Source organism: Oreochromis aureus, linkage group 20 (genome assembly GCF_013358895.1).
Source record: "Oreochromis aureus strain Israel breed Guangdong linkage group 20, ZZ_aureus, whole genome shotgun sequence".
Taxonomy (NCBI): domain Eukaryota; kingdom Metazoa; phylum Chordata; class Actinopteri; order Cichliformes; family Cichlidae; genus Oreochromis; species Oreochromis aureus.
In genome coordinates this window covers 24,127,071-24,144,012 of record NC_052961.1, presented here as the reverse complement: position 1 = coordinate 24,144,012, position 16,942 = coordinate 24,127,071, and the positions used below count along the sequence as shown (strand labels likewise).

General features: G+C 35.6%; 1 protein-coding gene across 6 annotated transcripts; it reads right to left on the bottom strand.

The window, feature by feature from the left end:
* Positions 1 to 4: 4 nt before the first annotated feature.
* Positions 5 to 12,701, bottom strand: LOC116319002 (taste receptor type 1 member 1-like). 6 transcript variants are annotated; one of them, XM_039604642.1, is made up of 8 exons: positions 12,666 to 12,701; positions 12,430 to 12,538; positions 4,586 to 8,056; positions 4,023 to 4,320; positions 3,083 to 3,811; positions 1,993 to 2,199; positions 1,716 to 1,836; positions 5 to 1,108 (listed from the first exon to the last, which is right to left on the bottom strand). In XM_039604642.1, exons 3-8 carry the CDS (start codon positions 4,765 to 4,767, stop codon positions 180 to 182), a joined length of 2,466 nt encoding a protein of 821 aa, XP_039460576.1. In that variant the 5' UTR covers positions 4,768 to 8,056; positions 12,430 to 12,538; positions 12,666 to 12,701; the 3' UTR covers positions 5 to 179. The 6 variants fall into 6 exon arrangements, with proteins under 6 accessions (XP_039460576.1, XP_039460578.1, XP_039460577.1 ...); XM_039604644.1 differs by having other exon boundaries at positions 12,430 to 12,471; positions 12,666 to 12,698; XM_039604643.1 differs by adding an exon at positions 9,715 to 9,817 and having other exon boundaries at positions 12,430 to 12,695.
* Positions 12,702 to 16,942: the final 4,241 nt, after the last annotated feature.

Here is a 16,942-nt window from a genome sequence, read left to right as displayed (position 1 = left end):
CTTAGTTGTGTTATCTTTGTCTAACATTTAAATTTGTTTGATGATCTGAAACATTTAAGTGCGACAAACATACAAAAGAATAGGAAATCAGGAAGGGGGCAAACATTTTTTCACATCACTGTATAAATCTAAAGCACATCTGTCTCTTGTCTACATCAGCTCATATGTCTTCGAGGCAGCTACTGGCTTATGGTTTTGGTATAACTCTGAATAAGATTTTGAAAGTAACAATGAGTGTTTTTTTGAGGTTGAAAAATTATAATATAACATTTGGGAAAGAAATACCACAACAAAAAGGAGTAGAGACTTGAGAGTACTGCCAGACTCTGCAGGGGCTGCATGTACTTGCCCTGATAAAGGATGCTTCCAGTGGCAAAGATGATCCAAGTGAGGATCAGCAGGAGGAGGCAAAAGGTTATTGCTTTGGCTTCATTGTAATTTTTTGGGAGGTCTTTTCCCATGTAGGAAAAAACAAAGCAAAGAAAACAAAATAATAAAGGTAAAACCAGAGAAATTAATGCTGCTTTAAAATCAATATCGCAATCAAGTATGATTTTTTTGGGGTTCCAATAGATGTCCATTTTTGAACTCGGGGGAGCATATATATAGTTAATGAGAAGGAAGATTGCCTGTGTCACAAATGCCACAGTGATGAACAGCCACTGTCCGTGATATTTCATCCACCAGCTGTGGAGTTTGGGTATCTGGGCTGCTATTTTGAAAATGCAAACAATTTGAAAAGAGCGCACAACAAAACAAGCTAAACAAACAGTGAAGAATAAGAGAAATGGTAAATATCTTAAGATACAGAAAGCAACTGTTGGTTCACCAAAATAAAAAAATACACTAAGACTAGACAGACTGAGACAGACTAAAATTAGGAAGCACATTGGTCCTCCAGCAGATTTGACAACAGGTGTGTTGTAGTTCAGGGCAAAGAGAACAGACAAGGCCAGTGAGATGAACACCAAAATAAAAGCACCGACCATGATCCCTATAGCCCAAATGTCTGTAAATGGTGTATACTCCACCACTCGCAGACTGCATGATGTACTTCCTTCTTCAGACCACTGTGTGTTGTTACAATTGATGCAGCTGTAGGGATCCTCTGTGTTACATAACGAAAGGACAAATGATCATTAATTTTGACTTAAAAATGCTATTGGATTAGGTTTGCTCCATTGTACACATTAATCACCATCTGACTACTAAACCAAGCAGGCTGATGCTGGACAAGGTTCAGTCTATAAAGCAGTAGGAAGTAAGTAGTGTTATATAGTTATAGTGAAATCATATTTAAATCAGTCTGTCTTCATAATCAGGCTAATTTGCTTTTGGCTAGAATTTATTTGAAGATATTTTGCATATAGACAATGTAGTTCAGCTGCTTCTTTTCTTTTTTTAACACCGAGCTGTTTTTAGCAGTTATAAGTGACAGTGCAGAGAGACGGATTATTTTTAATGGAGCTTTAATGGAGCTTGTATTTCAAATACTAAATTTACTGTTACTTCCCAACTGTTACATCTCTTATTAAGCAAGTATTGAGCATAGCAGTCCCAAGATTTTAATCAAGCATACTGTATGCATTCCTGCGATTTTACTTGATTAAATACTTCACAAATTTGCAGTCATATGACTTAGGGACTAATAATTGCTGCACTGATTTGTGCAGTGATGGATTTGCGTAGATTTAAAATAAAAGCAGATACTTCACCTGTGATGTTGTTATAAGTCCCATTTGGACAGATTGTGCAATTGAAACAACATTTGTGGATTCCATATTGTGTTTTCTTGTACCCTACATCACATTCTGTAGAACACACTGAAGTAGGCACCTGCACACAATTTTTGAACAAAGTCAAATTTAAGGACAGCAAACACAATACTATGAACAACAGAGGCAAACATATACACAAGAATTGAGCAGTGGAAAAAATGATTTTTAATCAAGGATTTACTAAACATTCGATTTTTTTAAAAAACTCACTTACTTGATCTGCTGTGTGCCACTTAATTATGGTGCTGTTGATGGAAAAATCAAATGATCCATGAAAATTATAATAGCCAACCTCATGTATACTTCCATCGTGGTCCCAAAAAACTATTGCATAGGGTCCAAACATGGGTTCACCATTCTCATCAAACTGAACAGTTTGGTTTAAAAGTGTAAAATTTGACTTCCTTAGCTCTGTCAGAACCTGATACAGACACAAAAATATTGGATTATTAGAATGTGTTATTTTATGTGTTACACATGTTCAGCATTCTAGAAAAATATGTTTTTTGGCTTTATCAAAACCACTGACTATCCCTGGTAGTAAGTAAACCCCTGGCTTTAATTTATCAAAGCTATTTTGACAGTCTAACCTTTACAGCAGGATTCAGTAGGAAGAATAGACCATTATTAATTCATTTTTTCCCCCTACTAATTACTCAGGCCACACAGTCATGTTTTCTCCAACTGAAAAATGTCACGCTAAAATGTAAAACATTTTCTACTTCAGTGGACTTTTTAAAAACTCGCCTTCCAAATCACATTTGGATTTATGCATTTTCCTCCTCTTGAATCTTGGACAAACATAATTAGAGGAAAAACTCGCATCTTCACTACACTACATTAGCAACCTGTTACAGAATTGTTGTTCAACTTATTATTGACTTTCAAAGCATCACAGGCCTTGTTTACGTTATATATTTACTTACACCATTTAGAATAATTTGTAACCATGTCTAGTGTTATGCAACTTCACTCAAAGTTTTAGACAATTTTTGATATCTTTTTCATTCTGTGAGGATAATATTAACACCAATGGTATAAAGCTTTTACTTATAACTCAAAGGTTTACTTGCATGGATGTAAATTCAAAGTAATGCAGACTCTTTTCAGTCTTGTTTCCCCTCCTTTTCTAACTTCTGAATCCAGTAAGCTCTGGCTGGTGTCAGTTTAGGCCCTTGCATTCTTCTTTAAAATCATGCACCGTATGAATGGCGAAACAATGTTTTAAGGTTGAAACCTATGCAACCCTTTCAAATGATTTTCATAAAGGTGTGAATACATTTAATACATGATCATGTACTTACCATATGGGGGTAGACTGTAATATTTTCTTTACATCCGTCAGCTCCACATTGTAAGATATTGTGTAAGGCATGAGCAATGGAATACACGGCAGAATAAACAGGAAAAGAGAACGATGGATCTGCATCAATGATTTCCTCAGCAGTCAGGCTACTGCAGTGGCAAATTTGATTACAAAACTTCTGTTGTTTTGCATTTTCACAGTGAGTCTGAGCTTTGAAAGAATAAATAAACTCTCTGAAACCAGGTATTGTCATGTTTGGCTCAGCAACACCAAGTACAGTTCCAATACTTTTGATTCCTTGTATCTGGTCTCTTATCTTTTTGTTTAGGGACCATGCATCCCCTGCTATCCACACCTTGTTTGTAACATTTATTTGTTTCACTGACTTCATGAGTTCTTCAACTGTCCATTCAGGTGCAAACACAATAATGACATTTACATTTTGTGCATTGATCTGTTTGAATATTGCTTTGTAGTCCGAGTAATGATCAAGGGCTTTGTTATAAGCCAGGCAGATGTCAGTGTCCTTGATTTTCTTTAGAAATAATTGTAGACCATCTATGCCATAACTATCATCAACATAAAGGAAAGCAACCCATTTCCAGTTGAATTCCATCAAAATGCTAAAAATCACTTCAGTTACATCTTTACTGGCATGCACTGTTCTCATAAAAGATGGATAAATTTGTCGTCTTGAAAAGATTGAACTGGCAGCTCCATAACTGACCTGTTAAAAGAATAATAGAAAAAAAAATGTCACCATAGTTAGTCACAATAACTTGTTGCTGAGAGCTATTATAACTTTTTTAATAACTTCAACAATTAATTTTAGTATTTTTAACTGCAACCTTTTTTGATCAAAGAAATAGATATGAATATTTTTTTTAATTATGTATCTGTATTGAAAAATGTTAAAGTACAGAAGTTCATAGGTTTACCATCGGAATGAGATTCATCATGAACAGTGGGGCTACAGCTCGTGCCTGAGGGCTTGTATAAGTCCCGACCACTGCTATAACTTTGGATAAGTTCTTGTGTGGTTCTTCCAGAGGTTGGATTAAACCATTAACAGAGATTAGGTTTAAAGGTCCTGGGAAATTCACAGTATCTGTGCAGTGGTCAAATATTTCATAGCCAAGAGACACATTTGGCAGTAGCTTGGTAGAATTGTTGATTTCTTCTACAGAGAATCTCATCAACTGAAACCTTCGATAACTGGACAGAATAAAAGGTGCACTGTGGGGAGATGAAGGACAGTAATACATTCAGTTTCACTACTGCTTGTCCACAGTAAATACTGTGACTGAGGTCAGTAAGTTTTAAATCTATGAACAATGTGTATAAACCGGCAATTAATTTCAGTGGCTTAAGCCAAATGTTATAATATTTAATCATTTAAACTCAAGATTAAGGCAAGAGTACTCAATAATAACCTTTTCACATACTTTTCATGATCAATTTTGTTTTATCACGAGAAGGTATCCGGCAAAGTTTAACTTACCTGGAGCAGTCAATGGCTTCTGGTCTGTGGTGATAAAAAGAGCTATTGACTTGATGAATATCAAACAGACCACCTATCAAATAATCTCCTTCTAGTTGAAACTCAGATTCTGGGACAGTGCACTGATCAAAGCCATTTAGAAAAGACCCAAGCACACAAAGATAAGCAACAATGTGCGTCATTCTTAAATAACTATTTTTTACAGTCTACTGTGAACTGTAACAAAATTTGACTACACCTGAAGTTATGCGACACTGGCAATGGCTGAGCCTTTGTGGTCATTTTCATAGAGGATGAATGATGAATAACTAAGGTTAGAGAATTCACAAATCAGTATGCAAAAATGATCTCAACTAATACAACAGCTGAGTGGCCCAACTGTTTTATTCATCAGATGGGCCTGAACATCAAACTAAATGTTTGTTCGTTTATCCAGGTGATCAAATGCATCCAATATGTTTAGTTAAGTTCAAGATGAAGTTTCGGTATGTAACTGCAAGTCATGAAAATATAAACAGATATTACATTTAACAGATTTAGAACCCAATTTTTAGGAGTTTTACTACATTTCAACTAAACATCCATCCATCCATTAGTAATCACAGATTTGCAGCATTTTGTTTCATCCATTTATTAATAGCTCTCAATCTCTGTTTTCTTGTTTATCCTCTGCAAAAGAAATATAAAAACAATTAGTACAATTCTTTTCAAAGTTTATACACAGAATATGAAGTACACCAAAAGTTGGTCTACAAATTCCAAATGAATCTAAGTCTTTGAAACACATCATAAAATGATCTGAAATACTGCCTATGCACTTTGGCACATACAGTAGCATGTTTTGAATAAATATCTGCATAAAGCAAAATGATTGCTTTATTATTTTTTTTTTTTTTTTTTGCTAATTGTTCATTCACCCAGTTTATTTTTCCAAGCGAACTGAGTTTTATATTATAGTCTATGGACGTGCCCCAAAACACAGTTGATTTGATAAATTTGATTTCAAAGTTTATTTGATAAATGACTCCTTGAAATTTGGAAAAATGCAGGATCTTAAATTCACTACTTTGGAAGTACCTCAGGATTGCCATGAGTTGGTCAAACACAGCCTAAAGATTTATAATAACAAGACTGCCAAATATTTAAAAAAAAAATCAACAGTTCAATTAAATTTCAGTTCAATTTAATTAATATAACAGAGTAAACCTTTACAATCAGATGACCTCTATATGACCAAGCGCTTTGGCAAGAGTGGGAAGGAAAAACTCCAGCAGAACCTGGCTCAAAGAGGGGTGGCCATCTGCTGTGACCAGTTAGGGGTGAGGGGAGGAAGACAGGACAAGAACATTCTGTGGAACAAAGCCAGGGATTAATAATAAGTACTGATTAAATGCAGAGTGGTGTATAAACACCAGTGAGTGGATAAAAAAGTGGAGTGAAGAAGAAACACTCAGTGCATCACTTTTCAGCACACAGTGCTCCCGCTCCGGATCTGCACCGGCACTCTACTCCAGCAGCTCTCCTCCTCTCTGGCCCAGCCGCGACTGAATCAGGGAAGGCATGATTAGATGATGCTTGCCGGCTGTGAAAACCAGCCTTCCCTGACACCACACCCTTACCTCACCACACCCAACTTAGGCCGGGGAGCCTACCAACCTAGCCTACTCCCCTCCCCTGCGAGCAGGAGAGGAAATCAGCCGCGACCATCTGCACTCCGGCCTATGGACCACTTTGAACTTAAAAGGCTGGTGAGCCAGATACAACCGTGTGATCTGGGCGTTGGCATCCTTCATGCAGTTGAGCCATTGCAACGGGGCGTGATCCAAACAGAGGGTGAAAGGGTGGCCAAGGAGGTAATAACTAAGGGAGTGACCGCCCACGGGACGGCCAGGCACTCCTTTTCTACTGTGCTGTACCTGGCTTCCCACTCCAACAGTTTCCTGCTGAAGTACACAATGGGGCAGTCAACCCCCCTTGCCTGCTGGGACAAAACGGCTCCCAGTCCTCAGTCTACAGAATAAAAGGGAGGGAGAAGTTAGGCGTGTGGAGCAGGGGTTCCCCACAGAGAGCTTTCTTCACCTGCACAAACGAGTGTTAAATCTGCTCTCTCTTTCTAGTACTTGGCTTTATTCTCGATGCAGCATTTTGGATCAACTAAAGGCTCTTCAGGGAGTTTAAGGATTTCCTAATAATAATGAATTGAAGAAGTCCAGCCAGTATTAAATGCATTTAATGAGATATGAACTGTTTCTAATTTTAGAGATATTGTGCAAATGTGCAAGAAAGCAGTCCTACATATTTGTTAAATATGTGCATTGAAAGACATATCCTGGTAAAAAATGACTCCAACGTTCCTCACAGTATTACTGGAGGCCAAGTTGATGCCATCCAGAGTAAGCATCTGGTTACATACCATATTTCTAACATTTTTAAGACTGAGTACAATAATTTTTTTTTGTCTGAATTTAGGAGCAGGAAATTGAAGGTCATCCAGATCATTCCCACAGTTTAAAAATTGGTGTGTGTTATCTGGCTTCATGGAAAGATAAAGTTGGATATCATCTACATAGCAGTGAAAATGTATACTATGACTTCTAATGCCTAAGGAAAGCATGTATAATGTAAACAGAATTGGTTCTAGCATGGAACTCTGTGGCAATTCATAATTAAACTTAGTGTGTGAAGAGGACTCTCCATTTACATGAACAAATTGGAGTCTATTAGATAGATATGATTCAAAGTACTGCAGCACAATAGCTTTAATACCTACAGCATGCTCTGTTCGCACAAGAACTGGTACTGCCTTACAACCAATTTATTTTGTTGTTATCTGCATAAAATCAATGCAGAACAATGCAGGGAAGTATAATGACACACAAATTTAGGAACCAAGAGGTTCTTGGCTAACACTGGCTTAATTGTCCCACTGGATTATTATTATTTTTTTATCTTTGATTTTTTCAACAACTCATGAAACAATCAAACAACAAACAAATATTTCAGTCCTCCAGTAGTAAATTCAGAATTTTAAAACCAGCTTGGTAATTTTCTTTATCAAACTGAGAATAACTAAGTGTAGAGGAAACACATGGAAAGGGATTCAAATGCCATATTTTACACATAAGGCTTATGTCTGATATATAAACAAATGCGTGCTCTTGTCTCATGGAAAACCATTTCCTTTCTTCCTAATTTAGTATAAAAGAAGATACAGTATTTACATGAACAAATGCTACCAAAGCCTAGAACACAATTTAAGAATAAAATAACTCAGAACTGCAGTACTTGGGTTAAACCAGCATACAAAAACTTTTGGAAAATTGCTTTAAAAACTGTTGCTATAGAGGTTTGTCAGGTCAAGCTTGGAAAAATGTATGAAGTTATTATATTTAATGTATTTTTAGAAGATATTATTGCATACCTGACCTCCGTATGACATTAATGAAGTAAAGATGATCATGAGATGGTGCTCTGCAAACAAATAGACAAAAATTAAGCTTTTTTGTTTACTTTTCACTAAAATGATACATACTTTAATAAATTAGCTTTGTATGACATAATTGTTCAACACACAGGTTGTTCTAAAGAACATAATTTGCAATTTCTCTGGGTGACCACATTGGTCTCACCAGAATTTGAATTCAGGCAACTTCCTGATGAAAGGGCAGAACTCCTCATTCTGCTTGGTAAGAAGGGATGGGCACTTATCTGCAGGAGATATAGGCTACTGGGTGATTTAGTAGTTTTCACATTACACAACAACAACAGCAACAACTTGCATTTAGGAAAAAGGCTTATTCCAGTTGCTTACAGTAAGATAAATGGCTAACTCACAACCTGTTACTGCTGTGAACACTTCACTTCTATGCGATCACTTGCTCATCAACAAAGTTCAACTTCCTTTGGTGCTGATGTCATGCATTTTTTGGTATCCATTCATCACACTGTTAAAATATACACTGTTAATCAACCTTTTTTCATGAATGTTCTAGTGACTAGTGAGAAATTGGTCATAATAAATAAAAAATTGTATCAAAAAGTCAAATCAACTAGTTATGTAACACCCCAAGAGGCACTTTTCTGTTACCCCAAATGGAAAAAGGCACGAGTAGATATGATAGAAAGCATACATGGTTTTATCCGAAATCCACAGCCGTGATACTGTAAGTTTCTTGTGTGACACCCTGGTAATGAGATACCTTTTTATAGGCCATCAGGTTGGACTGTACCAGCTGATATTAATTTCTACTAAGTGGCAGGATTGTTTTCTAATTAGTGATAGATTTATTTGTTCAGTCCTTTTTCATTATTACACACATTATTAAACTGATGGACATTTTGGACTTCAATTCAATTTTATTTATACAGAGCCAAATCACAACAACAGTCGCCTCAAGGCGTTTTATATTCGACACAGCTGAACAGACACCACACTGATATTTTACTGAATGACATTTTCTCATGTAAAACGCTGCATGATTGAATGTAAAATTAATTCAATTTAATTTTTTCAAGAGAAAGAACTGAAAGACTAAATGTCCTGAGCGTGTTAAGTTACATGCAGTATAATCTAGTGAGATTTCAGAGTGTATGTTTAAAACAATAGTCTTCACTAAATTAAAGAGAAACATAGGTTTGTTGTCAACATCATTTAAATTAGTAGCTAAAGTTCAATATATAACAACACACTTACACCCTGTGTACATTTGTTGTCATAGAAGTATAGAAGTTATCATATTGTCAACCGACTCACCTATTAGGTGTTAACAACCCAGAGCTGATGCAAACTGGGTGAGCCCAACTATCATGGGAGGAGTGGCAGAGGTGCATAGAGTTTGCATTTACTGTGGTCAACCAGGTCATTTCATTGCTTCTTGCCAAAAGGGCAGACTGCCAGTAAAGCTGGAGATACTGGTGGGTGGCTTATTACAAACTGCACTTTACAGCCTTACTCTTCCTGCCACACTCTGTTACAATTATGACTCATCACCTCTGCAAGCCTTAGTTGCAGCTGAACAAAACCTTTTAGACTTTACACTTACTGAACAAGTCTGCGTTCCATTAAACCACTCAAATAACCTATCACTGCTTCAGCACTAAACAGTGATCTTCTAGCCATCATCACCTACCAGAACTAACAACAGTCCCCCAAGAAGATCCAGGTAGTATTTAGCATATGACTGTTCAATTGACCTCCTCCCTGGTGCTCCACTACCCACCAGCAAACTCCCTCTGTGGAAAAATACAAGTGAAAGTCCATCCATTGGTCACGTTACACCTGGCCTTCAGCAGCTGCATGTACCTCTATGTCTGACTATAGAGTAAGTGTGAGGCAAGAAAATATCCCAATAGCAATAGTACACAATTAACTAAAAGAAGGAATACGAAGCAAAACATTTGATCTCTGATCCAATAATAGCCTATACTAGCCTTTCCACCAACCTGAACAATGTTGGAAAATAAGCAAATAAATAATTGTAGAGTGGCTGGTTTCATTCACACTAGAGTAACTTATCTTAGAGATGTTTACTATGTTTTGAATGGACTAGGCCTATTTTTAAAATTAAGCCAAAGATACTGTATATTTACATGTAATGTAATGACAGAAGTGACAGTTTGAACATTTTCAGCAACGTAATGAACTCAGGAATGAAAGACATTGTGCCGTGGTGCCATCTAGCGGTGAGATTAATATTACAGGAATCCTAAAACATGACAAAAACATACGAATTGTTGTTTGTTGTTGTTGTTTTTAATTAAATCAATTATTTTTACACAGCTGTACATGAAAATATTATAATTAATACAGAATGTTGAAAACTAACTCACCAAAAAACAAAATCTAGCAAAGATACATAAAACTGTCACTTCATTTGAATCGTTCAGGTAATTAATTAAACAAACATCTATTCTTTAATGTGATATGCATAATTAAACACCACAACCCAAAAAATCTTATTTAAACTTTTGTCAAAATGTTGCATGGCTGACTACATATATCAGTTATGTATGAACATAAAATGAACAAAGATTCTTGCAGCAGTCAGCTATTGTCACTGAAAGCCATTTCATGCTTACAGGAAACTGTAGCTCTCTTTGTAACGTGGTTGTGCCCATCTCCCGTTAGCAATGACTGGAGCTAAGAGGCCAGCAGGTTTTCTGGTGATTTGCACATGCATATTGTCGATAAACTGATAGGACCCCTGCGCATGAAACAAGCTGCTGCAGACTCTGCTCTCACTTCTCAAAGATCTGTTACAATGTGTGCTTTATATTGAAGTACAGCTAGTCTTTGTGATTTATTCCGTAGCAGATGACTTTCATCTTGCTAACCACCTTGGCCAACATGCGTGATGTAGAGAAGATGGGATTTGAAAAAGTTGTAAATGTAAGTTATTCATAAATTAGCATGGTATGTTGATCGTGATGCATAGGGGATTGCAGCTCTGATAATGTCCATGTCTGATACAACAGGCAAGCTGACCTGATGCATGCTCAGCAGCACTTTGATATTAGCATCTATGAGATGACTGAATATAATAAGTTTAATCAGCTGCTTTGACAATACTCCACCTTTATTTTTGATTCTTGTTTTGTTTCCCACCCCCACACATAGATATTGACACATAACCATGTCACACACTCCTCAACCCTTTTAATTCAGCTATTTTTATTATTAATATTTTTAATAGACTTTGTTCTGTGTTTCTGAGCTCATGAACAGCCACTAAAAACACAAGATTTATAGAATATAATGATTGCAATTAAATAGAATATAAAGTATTTAAAATGAAGTCAACTGTGAACACATACTATTCCATTAAAGACTAATGAGGGACATTTTTCTGCAAAATAATTATTTTTACTTTTGGCATTTTGAGCAGTTTTATGTGTTCTGATGTCTTTTCATAGTGTTTTATTTCTATCATTTGTAATTGTTAGCTAAAAATAAATATTTTGGGGGGTAGTATAGAAGATATTTATTTAACTATTGAAGTAATATTATTTTACAATTCTTCATCCAGGAAGGAAATATCAACTGTGATTTGTTATAGCTTTGTTAAACTTACATGGAGCAGTAGATGGCCATTGACATGTCATGATAAAAGTTCATGATCATGATGAAATATTGCTAGTCAACACAGAAGAGCAAGAAAATGTTAACAACCACGACAATTAAGCAATTGTAATGCCTGATAGTTTTTCCTTTAGCCCAATGTGTCAAAATAATTTTACACGGCCGGCCACATACAGCCCACTTTGATCTTAAGTGAGCCAGACCAGTGAAACTCCCTTTTCTGTCAGTGTAAAGAAGTTACATCCTTAACATTTTTTCTACGTGATAAAGAAAAAGCTGTTGTGACAAACGAAGAAATCTGTCAGCATGACTCTTTGGACTTCAAGCTCATTAGCTCATTTCCCAGACTGTCCAGTTTTGTTTTGTTTGTGTTTTTTGTTGTTGTTGTTGTTGTTGTTTGTGTTTTTTCATCATTTAATACTTTATTGCTTAATTATTTTATGTAGTATGAATGGCCACAAGGGAGGTTTTTAATCGGTTGGTAAAGCTGTAAAACTTGTGAAAATACAGTTAAAGGTCAAAAATTTATGCGTGTGCTTGTTCGTGGTGAGATCAAACAAGTTAAAGAATTATAAATGGCTTCAAGTGTACATTCATATCTGTGAGACTCATTTAGATAATCAGACACAGAAATATTCCAAATCCAGCTACTGGACTATAGTTAAAGCTTAGAGTTTTAAATAATAGCCATTTTATATATGTGTTTTATGTATTTTTTTTTTTTTTTTTTTTTTTTTTATCACAAAAGGTATCCAGTTTAACTTACCTGGAGCAGTCAATTGCTTCTGGTCTATAATGATGAACAGAGCTATTGACATGATGAATATCAAAAAGTCCGCCTATTAAATAATCTCCTTCTTGCTGAAACTCAGATTCTGGGACAGTGCATTGATCAAAGGCATGTAGAAAGCACTCAAGCATACACAGATAAGCAAGAATGTGTCTCATTCTTAAAGAACTATTTGCCAGTCTACTGTGAACTATAACAGAATTTGACTATACCTGAAGTTAGGATAGACTGGAAATGGTTGAGCCTCTGTGATCATTTTCATGGAGGATGTATGATGAATGCCTATGGTTCCAGAATTAACAAATCAGTATGCAAAAATGGTCTCAGCTGCAGCAGCTGAATGGCCCTTTTGTCTTATTAATCTGATGACACTAGATGTTTTACAAAACTAAACTTTCTTCCATATTTAGTGTAGGTAAATGTATCAAGTCCTGAAAAATATTTACATAGAAAGAAAGAATTTATACTTACTTTATACTAAATTCAGATATTTGGAGACAGAATATAAATAGCCAAAACATAGTTTGTTTACAATATGAGTTATGAACTATCGAAAGTTGTCTTTGTTGCAAGCATATAGTTAACCATGAATACCTACAAAATATGAAGCCAAGACTCAAATGTGTTGTTCAGTGCAACATATCCTGTATAATACAATTTGGGGAGTAAAAATTACACTTAATTTATTCAAATCAACTTTTTGTCATTAAAACAATCACCGTACAAACATGACAGTTCCTAATAGTTAACTTATCATTTTAAAACCACCATGGTAATTTTGTTTATCAATCTGAGAAAAACTAAAATATTTTAACAGAGCATAGAGTAACACAAGGAAAGGGGAAGCAAACATTACATTTTCATATGTCAGTCATGTGTCTGATAAATGAAAAGATATCAAGCAAATTCATTCTCTTGCATGTCTCTGTCGGGAATACTGTTTTCTCTTTCTACTTTAGTATATAAGAGGATGCTGCCTTTGCATAAACAAATGTTAGCAGGGCCTGAAACACATAAAACAGCATAACACAGAACTGCAACACTTGAGGTTAAACTAGCTTCAAAATAATTTTAAGACAACTCTTTAAAGAAAATAACTGTTGCAATGGAAGTTTATCAGTCAAGCTTGGAAAAATGAGTTATTGTATTTAATATATTTTTAGAAGTCAATATTAAAGACATAACCTTGTGGGACAGGAATAAGGTATGGATGAAGTTCAGACAATGATATACAAACAAATATATAATAATGCATTGAACTCACTATCTTTGCTTTCCCCCAAAATGCTAGATCCTTTACTAAATTAGCTTTGCATTACATAATCATTCAGCAGATCTAACCAAAATAATTTGCAATTTCTCTTGGTAACAATGTTTAATTCACACCAGAATTTGAATTCAGTCAACTTCCTGATGAAAGGGTCGAACTTGTTTTGTTTGGTAGGAATGGATAAGCTCTCATTTACACTAGATATAGGCTGCTGGGTAAGTTCAAGTTCAAGTTGCAGATTCCATAATAACAACAACTTGGATTTAAGAAAAAGGCCTATTCCAGTGGCTTACATTTAGATAAACAGCTAACTCTACTGATAAACAGCTAACTCTGCTAGTTACTGCTGTGACCTCTTCACTTCTAGGCAATCACTTGCTCATCAACAGTTCCACTTCCTTTAATGTTAATATAGTGCATTTATTTATTTTTTTATCTATCTCATTGTTAAAATACACACTGTCAACCAACCTTTTTTTTCATGAATTCCAGCTCAAACTCAAATATAGAAGTGTTCCAGTGGTCAAATCAATATAACTTTGTAATCTGACTTGTGATCCAGGGCTTTCTTATAAGCCAGGCAGATGTCAGTGTCTTTCATTTTCTTTATTAATAATTCTAGACCATCTCTCTCATAATCATCATCAACATAAAGGAAGGCAACCCAATTGCAGTTGAATTCCCTCAAAATGCTAAAAGTCAGGTCAACTATATCTTTATTGGGATGCACTGTTCTAAACAAAGATGGAAAATTCTGTTTTCTTGAAAAAATTGAACTGGTAGCTTCGTAACTGACCTGTTAAAGAAGTAAAAGAGAAATGTCAACATAATCAGTCACAGTAACATAAATCTACATTGTATAAGTCCCAACCACTGCTATCACTTTGAACAAATTCTTGTGTGGTTCTTCCAGAGGCCGGATTAAACCATTATTAAAAAAAAAATAGGTTAAAAGCCCCTGCGAAACTCACAGTATCTGTGCAGTGGTCAAATATTTCATAGCCAAGAGACACATTTGGCAGTAGTTTGGTAGAATTGTTGATTTCTTCTGCAGAGAGATGAAGAAGACTGATAAATTCAGTTTTAATACTGTTTATACACAGTAAATACTTGAAATTTTGGGCATCCCTCAACAGTTATGATCAATTAATATAGGAAGATGGTTGTAGTGAGGAAGATGGCTGTAGTGAAAGATGCAGCTATACAAAGTGATAGCAAATCAGGAACAAACTGGGTGGGTGGCTCCAGCAGATCCCAGCAACAACAACTCTGTGCAGAAGCGCGCAGTCCTAGGAAGATACTGTGTAGGACCCTCAAGCTCCCAATCCTCTGATATAGGACCTGAGCTTGAAGGGTAGACCACGGTAGGACGGAGACAATTTTTTTTTGTCCCGGACCAGTCCTCCTTCTCTGCGGTGATGAATGTAATGCGTTACCTTAATCACATTTTTCAATAATATAGAAATGTAATGTGTTGTATTACTGTATTAAATTCTGTAATTACAGTACAGTTACAGTCAGGAGTTATGTGGACACTAGAACTACAAAGGATCCTAAATATCTGCACTCCAAGCTGACAGAAAGAAAAAAAAATCAAATAACATTTTTTCAACCTGTGCACTTAAGCTACAGTCAGTTGATTTCAGTTCATGTGCAGGAGGAGGAAAATTGTGGAACAGTGATGAGGACAATACTTTTATTTTTATTTCACAAAAGGACAAGAGTACAATGATAAACTGCAAACTTCATCCAAGAAAGAAACAACTGCGTTAAACTGATAACAAAACTTCAGTTCTTTGCAAGAATCAAACAGCATTCTGCCACAAAGCTAGCCAAGAATCCAGAAAGATGTTAAAGCTGAGTGGGTGGCAGCCCTAGCCCAGGAGCCAGAGCCTGATCTTAAAAAGATATCAAAAGGCAGTGATGAGCAGTCAGGCTTGCAGCTTCCGTTTCTACCTGTTCATGTTTCTACAGTAAAATTACTGTGGCAGTTGCTTTGAAATCTCTTTTTTCAGGTCATTTTACAGGGTAACAAAAAAGTAATATAATGAATGGTGTAACAATTACTTTCTCTGGAGGGTTATTAAGTAACATATTACATTACATCCTTTTTTTAAAAAAGTAACAAGTAACATGTCAAACATATTTGGGTATTGCAGCAGAAGGGAAAATAAAAATTAAGGTTTTGGAGTGACCCGTTTAAAGTTCAGATTTAACTCTGATTGAAATGCTTTGACATGACTTGAAAGAAAGTGTTTATGCCTGAAAACCCCTTAATATTGCTGAATTAAAACAATTCCGCAAAAAATTGGGCCAAATTTCCTCCACAGCGACTTTGTATTTCTTCACGTTGTTTTTATCTAATATTATTATTTTTTGTTTGATGATCTGAAATATTGAAGTGTGACAAATACATTAAAAAAAGGAAAAACAAGAACAAAAATAAAGAACAGTAGTGTCCACTGATGAACTAAACATGTAGCCATAGGAAACCTGTACATGATAAATTTATAAAATTTTTGTCATGTCATCTCATTATCCTCCAACATCAAAATAAGTCACTTCCTATACGTTCAGGTATTTCTTTGCCACTTATCTATTAAAGATTGATTAACTTAATTCCTATGAGTTTTTAATGATATTTAATATAAACAAAATAATGTTTGTTACACAAAACTTTTGAATATATATTTTAAAGACCAACATTTAGATCATTGTGTATGTGATATGAAGTTATTCTTTGAAACAATCACCACCCTATCCTCTTTTAAAGAGGACCTATTATTACCAGAATACAAAGACTGAAATCCTCTGTCTATATCAACGAATATTTACTCGAGGCATCTCCTGGTTAATTGATTTGGTATAACTCTGAATGAGACCTTGGAAGTACTGCTGTGTGTTTTTGTGAGGTTGAAAAATTACAATGTAACATTTGGGAAAGAAATACCACAACAAAAAGGAGTAGAGACTGGAGAGCACTGCCAGGCCCTGCAGAGGCTGAATGTGCTTCCCATGATAAAGGATTCTCCCAGTGGCAAAGATGATCCAGGTGAGCATCAGCAGGAGGAGACAAAAGGTTATTGCTTTGGCTTCATTATAATTTTTTGGGAGGTCTTTTCCCATGTAGGAGAAAACAAAGCAAAGAGCACACAACGATAAAGGTAAAATCAGAGAAGCAGATGCTGCTTTAGAATCAGTCTCACAGTAAAGTATAAT

Bases quoted from the DNA above. Each gene is read 5' to 3' on its own strand.
- LOC116319002 (XM_039604642.1), bottom strand. From the start codon at position 4,767: ATGACGCACATTGTTGCTTATCTTTGTGTGCTTGGGTCTTTTCTAAAT. The intron at 3,812-4,022 runs GTAAACCTATGA...TTCTTTTAACAG, and splicing joins TGATGAATCTCATTCCGATG to GTCAGTTATGGAGCTGCCAG. The intron at 1,109-1,715 runs GTGAAGTATCTG...TATGTAACACAG, and splicing joins GACTTATAACAACATCACAG to AGGATCCCTACAGCTGCATC.